This window comes from Budorcas taxicolor, chromosome 5 (genome assembly GCF_023091745.1).
Source record: "Budorcas taxicolor isolate Tak-1 chromosome 5, Takin1.1, whole genome shotgun sequence".
NCBI classification, from domain to species: domain Eukaryota; kingdom Metazoa; phylum Chordata; class Mammalia; order Artiodactyla; family Bovidae; genus Budorcas; species Budorcas taxicolor.
In genome coordinates, this window is record NC_068914.1 from 72,884,360 (window position 1) to 72,895,862 (window position 11,503).

The following is an 11,503-nucleotide window of genomic DNA, read 5'->3' on the forward strand; positions in this document are numbered from 1 at the left end:
GAAATAATCATTAGCAAAAACTGTCTGGAACGTCATGGGCCCAGTTAGTCTTTGAGCAGTTATTTTCAGATCAAGCAAACAAATTGGAGCCATACAGTTGGAGAGTGCTGTTCCCCAGGCCTTGAATACCTTTTACCAGTTTGGCCCACGTCTGGACTGGTGCTGAGGGACAGTGTATGAAATAAATACTTCTGCAGTGTTTACATCATGACTACCTAAGAGGCCGTTTCCTGAGGTCCATGAAAAAAAGTTCTATGATCTCTATGCCAGGAATATTTTTGCTTGTTTTGAGTATGATAGTGTGTTTTATTTAGCAGAGTTATTTGGTTCCCAGGAAGTGCAGATAAACTTGTGACCAACTTTCTGTTTTGTAACATTCATTTTTATTCATTCGGCTGTGCTGGGTCTTAGTTATGACACACAGGATCTTCGTTGCCACAAATGGGACCTTTTGTTGAAGCATGCGATCTCTTAGGTGAGATATGTGGGACCTAGTTCCCTGACCAGGGACTGAACTCAGGCCCCCTGCATTGCGAGTCTTAGCCACTATACCACCAGGGAAATCCCATTTCTATGATGGGCACTAACTTTGTCCCATCTTCTCCAGAAGACATTTATGTTTATTCGAAACAACCTTTTTGTATTGTGGTGAAACATTCTGGGAATGAGGCCGGTGGCAGCACCTGCTCTGGGTATGCAACCATCTCAGGCAGAGTTGGGTCTGGAACCCAGGTGCTCTGACTCCATCAGGCAGATACAAGAAACCACGTGGAAAGGAAGTGATGCTTCTGGGTCAGCCTCGGGTTTCCCAGGGACAGTGAGACTCTGCCACAGACACCATCCTTCACTACAGTAGGTCTGAAAGTGAGGACCATGTGTCCTCTAGAGTAGATGGCTGGAGGCACCAGGACAAAATAGTCATTGCCTAGGTGAGGTTAGGACTCAAAAAACCATCATTTTCAGATGCATCTTGGTTCTGAGAAAGTATTTTCAGACAACTTTAATAGTGGGACAAGACAAATACGGTGATTTTGGTGCCTGAAGATGGCCCGGGTAGGGTGGAACGCTGAGAGTGGATGCGGGAAAACCAGCCTGTCCCAAGCTATGGTTTAAGATGGTCCGCCTGCGGCTGGCAGTCGGTGGGGCCTTAGAGGCTCTTCAGGATCTCACTAGCCGCTTCTCTTGCCTGCAGCTCTGTCGAAGATGCACTGGACACCGGAACACGCCCAGCCCCTCAACCAGTGGCCAGAGCAGCACCTGGACGTCTCCTCCACCACCCCGTCGCCGGCCCACAAGTTGGAGTTGCCCCCTGGGGGTCGCCAGCGCTGCCACTATGCTTGGGCACACGACGACATCTCTGCCCTCACTGCCTCCAACCTCCTCAAGCGCTACGCCGAGAAGTACTCGGGGGTCCTGGACTCGCCCTACGAGCGCCCCACCCTGGGCGGCTACGGCGACGCCGCCTTCCTCAACGGCGCCAAGGGGGACCCCGAACCCTGGCCGGGGCCAGAGACTCCTTACCCCTTGGCCTCGCTCCACGAGGGGCTCCCGGGAACCAAGTCGGGCAGTGGGGGCGGCTCTGGGGGTCTCGGCGGTTCCCCGGTTTTAGCCGGGAACCTGCCTGAACCCCTCTACGCCGGCAACGCGTGCGGAGGCCCGTCGGCGGCGCCGGAGTACGCGGCGGGCTACGGCGGGGGGTACCTGGCGCCGGGTTACTGCGCGCAGACAGGCGCCGCGCTGCCCCCGCCGCCCCCGGCCGCGCTCCTGCAGCCCCCGCCCCCGCCGGGCTACGGCCCCTCGGGGTCTCTGTACAACTACCCCGCGGGGGGCTACGCCGCGCAGACGGGTTACGGGGCCCTCCCGCCGCCGCCCGCTCCGCCCCCGGCCCCCTACCTGACCTCCGGTCTGGCGGCGCCCACGCCCCTGCCCACGCCGGCCCCGCCCCGGCCGTCACCCGCCTCCTACGGTTTCCAGGGGGTAGCGGAGGCCGGGGTGTCGCTGAAGCGCAAGGCTACAGACGAGGGAGCCGAAGGCCGCTACCGCAAGTACGCCTTCGAGCCCGCCAAAGCCCCGGCGGCCGACGGCGCCTCCTACCCCGCCGCGGACAACGGCGAGTGTCGGGGCAACGGGTTCCGGGCGAAGCCGCCAGGAGCGGCGGAGGAGGCGGCAGGCAAGTACGCTGGTGGCGTCCCCCTCAAAGTCCTGGGCTCCCCCGTCTACGGCCCGCAACTTGAGCCCTTTGAGAAGTTCCCGGAGCGGGCCCCGGCGCCGGCTCCCCGCGGGGGCTTCGCGGTGCCGTCAGGAGAGCCTCCTAAAGGTGTGGACCAGGGGGCTCTGGAGCTGGCGACCAGCAAGATGGTGGACTGCGGACCGCCGGTGCAGTGGGCGGACGTGGCGGGCCAGGGCGCGCTCAAGGCGGCGCTGGAGGAGGAGCTGGTGTGGCCATTGCTGAGGCCGCCCGCCTACCCCGGCAGCCCGCGCCCGCCGCGGACGGTGCTGCTCTTCGGACCGCGGGGCGCTGGCAAAGCGCTGCTGGGCCGCTGCCTGGCGACGCAACTGGGCGCCACGCTACTGCGCCTGCGCGGAGGCACGCTGGTCGCGCCGGGCGCTGCCGAAGGCGCGCGCCTCCTTCAGGCCGCCTTCGCGGCTGCGCGCTGCCGCCCGCCCGCGGTACTCCTCATCAGCGAGCTGGACGCGCTGCTGTCCGCCCGGGACGACGGCGCGGCCGCCGCAGGCGCGCTGCAGGCGCCGCTCCTGGCCTGTCTGGACGGCGGCTGCGGTGCGGGAGCCGACGGCGTGCTGGTCGTGGGCACCACTTCGCGGCCCGCGGCCCTGGACGAGGCAACCCGCCGGCGCTTCGCTCTCCGCTTCTACGTGACGCTGCCCGACGGCCCGGCCCGCGGGCAGATCCTGCAGCGGGCGCTGGCCCAGCAGGGCTGCGCGCTGAGCGAGCGGGAGCTGGCCGCCTTGGTGCAGGGCACCCAGGGCTTCTCTGGGGCCGAGCTGGGGCAGCTGTGCCAGCAGGCGGCGGCCGGGGCAGGCCTCCCGGGTTTGCAGCGCCCCATCTCCTATAAGGACATGGAGGCAGCGCTGGCCAAGGTGGGCCCTAGGGCCTCACCCAAGGACCTGGACTCGTTCGTGGAGTGGGACAAAATGTACGGTTTCGGACACTGATGGCGCACCAGGAGGCCGAGGGAGCTGCCGCCCACTACCGGCCCCTCGGTTGTGAAGGGTCTTCTTTAACCCCACCGGGCTGGGCTGGGGCGTGCCGGAGTGAGGGGTGTGGGGTAAGGGAGCGGAGGGGGCTGCCGGTGGATTTTTTTTTTCCCGTGGGAAGGAAAATGCTTGTGCTAGGCAGAGAGATGCCATATGAGCTGTGTACTCAGGTTTTTACCTATTTATTGTGGACGGGAAGCTCGCCATCTCTGCCCCGCGGAAGACTGGCCCCGGGGCCTAAGGAACTCCTGCTCTCTCGCCACAATCCTTTTGTCTCCTCGCTGTCTGAATGGCTCCCTCCCCGTTCTCCTCGTCTCCCTTTCTCTGCTTCTGGTGGTTTTCTTTCTCCGTCGCTTTGTCACTGACCATACACCGTTCTCTCGCTCCCCGGCTCCGGCCCTGATTCCCTTTTGCTCTTCCCCGCCCTGTGTCTCATCTATCACCTTCAGTGCTTCTGTTTCTATCCCTTGCTCTCCAGCCTCTCTGTGTCTTGGTCCCTCTCCCTGCCTTCTGTCCCTCACATTCAAAGACTGCAGTGTCCCTTTGCAGAAGATCTGGAGGTTAAGGGGCTGAGGAAGAGGAGGTTCCCTTCACCCCTCATCCCTCATCCAGCTGAAACCTTAGGTCTGTGGGAGTCAAGCAAAAAAGAAAAACACCCAATGAAGGGGTTTTTGTTGTTTTTGAGGAGGAAAATTCCAGAAATGTAGCTTGTTTAATATTTTAGGCCTCTTATTTTTGTAAGATGTGTAGAATTTGCTGTTTTTCTTTTGATGACTCAGGAAGAAACTGACCTCAGAAAGAATGTTAGATTTTGGCTGCTTTCCTATGTGTGTTCCCCCTGCCCCCAGCCCATCAACCCCTTCAGCCCTAGGGAAGCAGATTCTCTCAGAAGACTCAGAAAGTGAGACTTGAGGGGAAGGGGGGAGGAAGACCGAGAGGCCACACTCCAACCCCTGCGCTTCTTGGGACAGAAGCAGAATGTATTGCAGGGGCCTCCTCCTCAGGGCCAAGGTTGTAGGCAGAGGTGATGAGGACTGAGTTGTGGCATTTGGAAGGAGGTAGGTCTTGCTCCCTTCCTGCTGCTCTTCCTGTAGGCGCCACCCCTCAGCTGAGTAGCGTGTTTTGTGTGCAGGGTTGGTTATCCAGAGTTGGGATGCCCTTGCCCACTGCTTGCCCCAGAGCTAGCAGGTAGGCTGAGAGGGCCCAAATGGGAAGATGACCTGGGTCGAAAGTCCCCAGAGAGGTCATCCCACCTGGTCCCTGTCTAGGCAGAGGTCTCCTGTACCTTCTGCTAAGAAGATTTTCTCCGGAGGGAAAGTAGTCTGGCTACAGGTCTGATTGGGCACAGAGTTCATTGCCGACTCAGCCTCCGTGGTCTGCTGGGAGGCTTTGAGGAGGGGTGAGTGAGTGGCCGAGCATTGCAGGAGAAGGTTCTGTGGGGACTCTTGCCTCTCCTGTTCTCTTAGTGCCCTAGGCCTAGGGCTCCAGGGCTATGAGAGGGTGGGGGAGATGGGCAGCTGTGTTCCCCTGAATAAACATTGGACTTTTATTCTCAGTCCCACCCATACTCCACCAGAAGCCCAGGCTTAGGCACCCTTCCTTGTGAGAACTGTATTCTTCTTCCCACCAACTTTCCTGTGATGGGGCTTTGGAGTATTTTGTACCGGCTCTCTGTTGGGGAGCCCATTTCACAACTCTGACCTTTGGTCCAGAGGTGGGGGGACAAGCCACCACCCCACTTCTCTCTCTCACCACCCTAGCCTGCCTTGTTTCCCACCACCTTGACAGCTCCTGGAGTGTCTCCCACCTCCCACTCCCAGCTGGAAGGAAGTCCAAGGGGCTGTTTCAGGTGCCAAGGTGCTGAGGGTCTGTGCTGGCCTAGGAGTGCTAACAGGAAAGCTGCTCTGTTTTCTCTTCCTCCCTGCCTTGGTCCCTGACCTTCCTTGTGCTCCTTGGAGCTGGCTGACTGAAGGGCTACGGTGCCTCAAAAGCGGTGGGTGCAGGGTCTTGGCTGTGAGAAGCCCATGGGGGGAGCAGCGAGTGAGCAGGTTCTCTCAGGTGTGTGTATGTATGGGGGGGTGGGGGGGATGGAGGGCATTGGGGAGGGGGTTTGGGATCTCAGCCATCCCTTCAAGAGGCAGACAGCTCTGGGGGTTGGGGGGAGGAGCTCACTGACCGAGACCCAGGGCCCCCACCGCCTCCTCTACTGGCCTTGGGGAGCTTTGCACAAGGAGACAGCCCCCAGTCTACTAGCACCTACCTCATGGGCACTGGGGCGAGTGGGAGAAGGGCAGGTCCAGCTCTGGCAATGTTGGGGGGGGGGCATACCAAAGAATCCAGGGGCAGGGATGGGGGGAGGGCAGGCTGGCTCTCTTCTTCCTTGACCCACGTTGGGGTTGGGGTCCTCCCCTCCAGCTGTAACCATTTCTACCTCATGTTGATGCGTGTTGTACATGGGTATATTTATCTCCTGTCTGACGACGCTCTGCAGTTCGGTCTGTCTACCTCAGAAGAGACTGTATTTTAAAAGAAAAAGTATGACACAGTATTAAAGCGATGACACGTGGTTTCCAGAGGATTTCTTGGGGGCAGCAGGATGTGGGGAGCCCTCTGGGAAATGCCTGGGCTTCCAGGTCTGCTGGTGCCACGGATGTGGCTCTGTGGGTGTGTTTGTTTCTTCAGCAAAACATGACCATTCCTGTTACTCCGGCACTGTTGAGTGCCTACCACGTAAGTGAGACTACCAGGGGGGAAAACCCCTCGATAGGGAAGGCCTGCCTGCAATTCTGAGCTCCCAGAGGCTCAGTGTTGGGGCCGACTTAGCCTCTGAAGCATTAGGGATGAAGGGCTTGTGTGTTTGCCGAGTGAGTGAGTGGGTGAATGAATAGATGAGTGCTGAAGAGGAAGTTTCACTTAGAACCTGGCCAGCAGCCCTTGGCCAGAGCTAGGATCATCCTTGGATGGAGGGAAAGGGGGCAGAGGGCAGGGTGGGGACACAGTGTGTTCTAGTCTTTTAGGCCACTTGGGATCCTTCGTCCACCACGATCTGCCAATCCCCACACTGACAAGTCAGCATAAACTGGGACACGAAAAACTGGGGAGGAACATCTTGTTAAAAAGGCTCTATGGAGATACCCATGAGAGGTTTGGACTCACAACTGCCTGAGGACTTGAGTGTGCTCAGCAAAATGATCAAAAATGCATGGAAGGGACAGGGAAGCAGGCCCCCTGGCTTCCGCTGGCCCAGGCTTAGAGCCTATCCAGGGCTTTCAGGAGCCAAAGCCCGCCCATGGCCAGACTCTATAAAGCAGTTTCCGCTCGGAGAGAAACAACTGGTGTGCCTGGGTATGAGGGCTCCAGCACAATGAACTACGGCTCAGTGAACCCAACCCTCGGCCCTTGGAGGTCCAGATCCCCCTTGCTCTCTAGTTGGTTTATTGCACACCTACTCTGTGTAGACAGCACTCAGGATACAGAAGTGGTTAAGTACAGCCTCAGTTCTGGAGAGCCCACGTTACAGGATGGGAAAAGGTCAACAATGGATCATTTGAAAATACAGCTAGATAAAGCTGCTCAAGGAGAGACCTTATCAAAATTTTTATATTCTCGCATCTGGCACAGTGTTTGGTGCATATAGGAGACCCTGAATAAATGTTGACTAAATCCTCGAATTCACTTCTAGGAAGTGTCCTGATGGAGGATGCACAGGTTATTTCGAGAATGCGCAGAAAAGACCCTAACTCGTGGTGGTGGTGGTGGTGGTGGTGGTGGTGGTGGTATTGGCACTGGATCAGAACAACTTCCTGGACGGGTTTGGGTGGGTTCAGCTTGACAAAGCTATGGAAGCTGGAAACTGTACCATACCTGTGACTGTAGTTACAGGAGCACAGAGTGAGGGCAAGAGTGAGGGGAAGGGAGAGGAACAATGGGGTCGCAAGGCTGCACGAGGAGGCTCTTCCAAGCCCCTGAAGAGCTGAGGCTCCTCCATGAAGCCTGTGGAGGGGTGGGGTGGGGAGGGGGGTTAGTCACTGGTGGACAGGGACTGATTTGCAAGTGAAGAATTCACACACCAATTCAACAAATCTTAAACTGAACACCTGTTATGCACTAGTTGCTACGGGGACAACAGGTAGCCCTTATAGTCAAATGGGGTCGCTTCCCAGGCACAGTGGTAAAGAATCCACCTGCCAATGCAGGGGACACAAGACAGGTGGGTTCGATCTGTGGGTCAGGACGATCCTGTGGAGGAGGAAATGTCAACCCACTCCAGTATTTCCTGGAGGATCCCATGGACAGAGAAGTCTGGTGGGCTACAGTCTGTGGGGTCACAAGGAGTCAGACATGACTCAGCACACACACACACAGTCAAATGGGGGAGACAGTATGAAGACGGAGCTGTAGGGTGCTGTGGGAGCAGATGGGGGTGCCTAGAGAAGACATAGGGCCAAGGGTGTGGGTGGGAAGCAGGGAGGGCATCCCAGAAAGGACTTGTCAGCTGAGGAGTGACAGGGAGAGCGGGGAGTGCAGTCCAAGACCTAAAGAAGCACCTGAGCTGAGCTTACTTGGGGAAAGGAAGCGAGTTCAGTCCCCGTGTGTGGAGGCGGCATGGGGACTTGAGGACCACTTACCGTATCCAAACAGAGCATGAGGGTTTGGATGCACCTGCGGGAAGACAGGAAAGGGTAGAGTCTATCCATATTCAGTAGGTAATAAGGCTTCCCATGTTGGCTAGTGGTAAAGAACCCGCCTGCCAAAGTAGACGTAAGAGACTTGGGTTCAACCCCTGGGTTGGGAAGACAACCACTCCAGTATTTTTGCTTGGAGAATACCATGGACAGAGGAGCCTGGTGGGTTACAGTCCATGGAGCTGCAGAGTCAGACACCACTGAAGCAACAGCAAGCAGGTAATAAGAAAACTTGGGAATTGACTGGATATAGGAAATAAGGAGAGTAAGGGGTCTAAGGTGGAGGGTGAGGGGCGGTAAATGGGAATCAAGAGATGTTGGAGACCTGCTAAGTTTGACAGAAATAGGCCAGCCAGGAGGCCTCCAGCGGGCATTTCAAAAGAAGGGCCCGGGATCCTAGCCTCCAGTCCCCTTACCGATCCCTGGGTATTGAAAACTCACTTCAGCCCCCGGGGTTTTGTGAGATCCTCCCCTCTGAAGTCCTGTTTCTGGGTATTAGGAGATCCTCCTACAAGTTGTGTTGGAGGATCCCCTTCTCATCCCTGGATGCTTCCCCCGCCCCTAGTCCCTGGATGTGGGAACCTCCTTCCTGCCACCCGTCCCTGGATGCTGGCGCCCCTCCCCCGCCCGCGGGCATTCGGAGCTCCTCTCCCCACTGGCGGTGGATCGCAGTCACCGCCCGGCGATGGCGGCACGGGCTCCGGCGGGGGCCCTGGCGCTGGCGTTCTGGGGCTGGGCTTTGGCTCCGGCGGGGGCCGTGGACGCCATGGGCCCTCACGCGGCCGTCCGCCTGGCCCAGCTGCTAACCCCGGAGGAGTGCGGCCACTTCCAATCGCTGCTGAAGGCGCCGGAGCCGGACGTCGAGGCTGAGCTGGCCAGGCTTTCGGAGGACCAGCTGGCTCAGCCCGAGCCTGTGCCCACGTCGGCGATGCCAGGCCAACGGCGGCGGAGGCGCGAGGCAGCGGGGAAGCCGGCGGCCGAGGCTGCCGACGTGTCCGACGGCTGCCGGGAGGGTCTGGCGGCCTGGCTGGCTGCCGAGGCCCCGTCCTTGTCGTGGGACCGCGTGGCCCGGGCCCTGCGGCGCAGCGGCCGCCCAGACGTGGCCCGGGAGCTGGGCAAGAACCTCCACCAGCAGGCAACGCTACAGCTGCGCAAGTTCGGGCAGCGCTACATGCCCACAGCCGACGCCCCCGCTGTCCCCGCCCCGGCCCTGCGTTCCCGCCGCTCCTCGGTTCCCGAGCCCGACTGGGACAAGCTGGAGCTGATCGTGGAGCGACTGCCCCAGGGGCCGTATCAGCGGAGCCCCGCGGGCTGGGCCGGGCCGCTGGCTCTCGGCTTCCTCACCGGCTTCGGGGGGGCGCTGGGCGTCGGGGCGCTGCTCATCCTACTCATTCCGTGGATCACCGGCGGCGATGGCGACTGGGTGCGGCTGGGCAGCCCCCGGCCGCCGACCCCGCCCCTGCTTCGGTCAGCCAGGGCTCCTGGCTGTGGGGAAGCGGAACCACTCTTGACTGCAGAGCCGCTGGCGTCCCCGGCGGCCTGGGCTGCAGGGGGGGCCCATACCTCCTTGCCTCTGTGACCCCAGCTGTGCAATGGCAGCACAGACCTGGTGGCGCTTTTGACATATAAAAGTTACAAAATACGTAAAGGTGGGAATGACAGTTTATCAGTTGGTTGGAAATGACTGCATAGCCAGTGGGGCTGCCAGTGGAAGAGGAGGGGCTCAGGTGCCAGTCTGCCCGTTAGGGTAGGAGAGGCAGGCCCTCCCAGTTCGTGTCAGCTTTAGTTCCGTCATCTTGCGCTTACTCTTCGACTAAGAGCTACTATTGAGCACTGTGTGCCAGGCCCTAGGCTAAGCAGTTACATAATTTGTTACCCTCTTTAGAAACCCAAGAAGGAAGATATTATCTACATTACACATAAGGAAACTGGTCACAACTAGATAGTGGCATAGTCAGGTGTTTGAATGCAGAGCTCCTTTGAACCAAAAGTTTGAGCACAGAGGGAATGATTTGTGAGCAGCAATGGAGCTGGGGAAAAAGGAGGAGGACACAATGAGATGCAGAGCTTCAGTTTACTCTGAGGCCCTGCTGGAGCTGTGCCCACTTCCAGGGGTTGCTGTCCCCAAGCTGCTTTCCCCACTCAGGCAAGGCCTCCTGAAGCTCTCCCTGGAGTCCCAAACTCTCCCTACCCACCTGAGTGGGTGAGGCACTGCCAGCCCCACTGAGGGAGCTGAGCCTGGGTGAGCCCCCACACTGACTTCACTCAGACTGTGCTCCCACCACGGGGAAGGACAGCAGATGCCCTGGGGTCCTGCTGGGTGGGCATCCCTGGGCCGAGGGGCTCTGGTGCGAGAGTAATGACAGAATGACAGGCCAGTCCAAGAGGAGAGTTGAAAACAAGATTGACGTAACCCTTTATTGCAAATTCTAAAGTAAAAAGATGTACAGTACAAAGTAAAATTGAAATTTCAGACTATAAACTTCCAATCCACTTATACATTCTCATTTCTCAAGCATTTCTGCCATTTCCGCATAAACGGAACAGGGAACAAGTCGAGTGGGTGAGGGAAGGAGATACAGCAAGGGTAAAAGAATTGTGTCTAGAACAATCACAAACCCCAGAAGCAAGTGAAAGGAAAGACATTTTCTCGACCTGCTGTCCTGGTGATGAGAAGCGGGGGTGGTTGGAGCAGTGCAGTTTAAAATGGCTCTCAGAATAGCAGCATTTATGGTACCATTTCATCTTCCGCAAGTCCAAATAAATACTTTGCCCTTCCCTAGTGCCTTTGCCTCTGTATCTCAAAAAACACTTTACAAAACATTTAGTTAAAGCCTCACAACACCCCTGTGAGGTAGGTCAGTATTATTATCCCCATTTTACAGACGGGGAAACTGAGGCACAGAGAGGTTAAGTGACTTGCCCAAGGCCACACAGCGAGTCAGTGGTCGAGCTAGGGATGGAACACAGTTCTGTCCCTTTTCTGGAACCACTGGACCGCGCTCCCCTTTACCTATATACATTCTTCACACACACACACACCACACATGCACACCTGCCCACCCCACCCCACTTAGCCTCTATGTACAGCAAACAGCAGTGGGGGGCAGGGGCAGGGGGTGCCTCAGGAGTGTTTTGACAGGAAATCTTGGTGCTCTTGGAAGGGGAATCCAAGAAAGCAGAATGCTGAGCCACAGCCCAGATGGCAAAACTTGGGCCCCTCCCCACCCAGACTCCCTCTTCTCTCCTGATGTCCCCCCTGGCTGGCTAGCTGCAGCCAATTCTTTAGGGGGTGGGGGTACCTGAAAATGAACGAAGCTTTTTGCAAAACTTTGGGCAACATCTGAGAAAAGAAGAGGCATCATTACAGAAGATGCCCAGGACTCAGTCACTAAGTCACAACCGTGGCCATCTAACCTCCACAGCAGGCCTGGAGGCTGGGGGCCGAGAGGGGAGGATGGGGACTGACCTACCAGCCATCTCTCTCCAGAGCGGAGCTCCTGGAGCGGACTAGAGTGGGCACTTCAAAATCCTCCTGAGTGTTCCTGGACTGGGAGACGTGGCCTAGAGAGGGGTGTCCCCAAAGCGGGGCAGGGGTGGTG

The 11,503-nt window shown here is 58.0% G+C and overlaps 2 protein-coding genes across 2 annotated transcripts; both read left to right on the plus strand.

The window, feature by feature from the left end:
* Positions 1–441: 441 nt before the first annotated feature.
* On the plus strand, positions 442–3,174 carry FIGNL2 (fidgetin like 2). The gene is made up of 2 exons (XM_052640989.1): positions 442–475; positions 1,193–3,174. The coding sequence occupies exons 1-2, from the start codon at positions 442–444 to the stop codon at positions 3,172–3,174; spliced, it is 2,016 nt and encodes a 671-aa protein (XP_052496949.1).
* Positions 3,175–8,586: 5,412 nt separating this feature from the next.
* Positions 8,587–9,480, plus strand: TMDD1 (transmembrane and death domain 1). The gene has a single exon (XM_052639340.1). It carries the CDS (start codon positions 8,587–8,589, stop codon positions 9,478–9,480), a length of 894 nt encoding a protein of 297 aa, XP_052495300.1.
* The last annotated feature ends 2,023 nt before the right edge of the window (positions 9,481–11,503 follow it).

Excerpts from the sequence above, each read along its gene's own strand:
- FIGNL2 (XM_052640989.1), top strand. The coding sequence starts at position 442 with ATGGGACCTTTTGTTGAAGCATGCGATCTCTTAG. Across the intron at positions 476-1,192 it reads TGAAGCATGCGATCTCTTAG|CTCTGTCGAAGATGCACTGG; the intron begins GTGAGATATGTG and ends TCTTGCCTGCAG.
- TMDD1 (XM_052639340.1), top strand. The coding sequence starts at position 8,587 with ATGGCGGCACGGGCTCCGGCGGGGGCCCTGGCGCTGGCGTTCTGGGGC.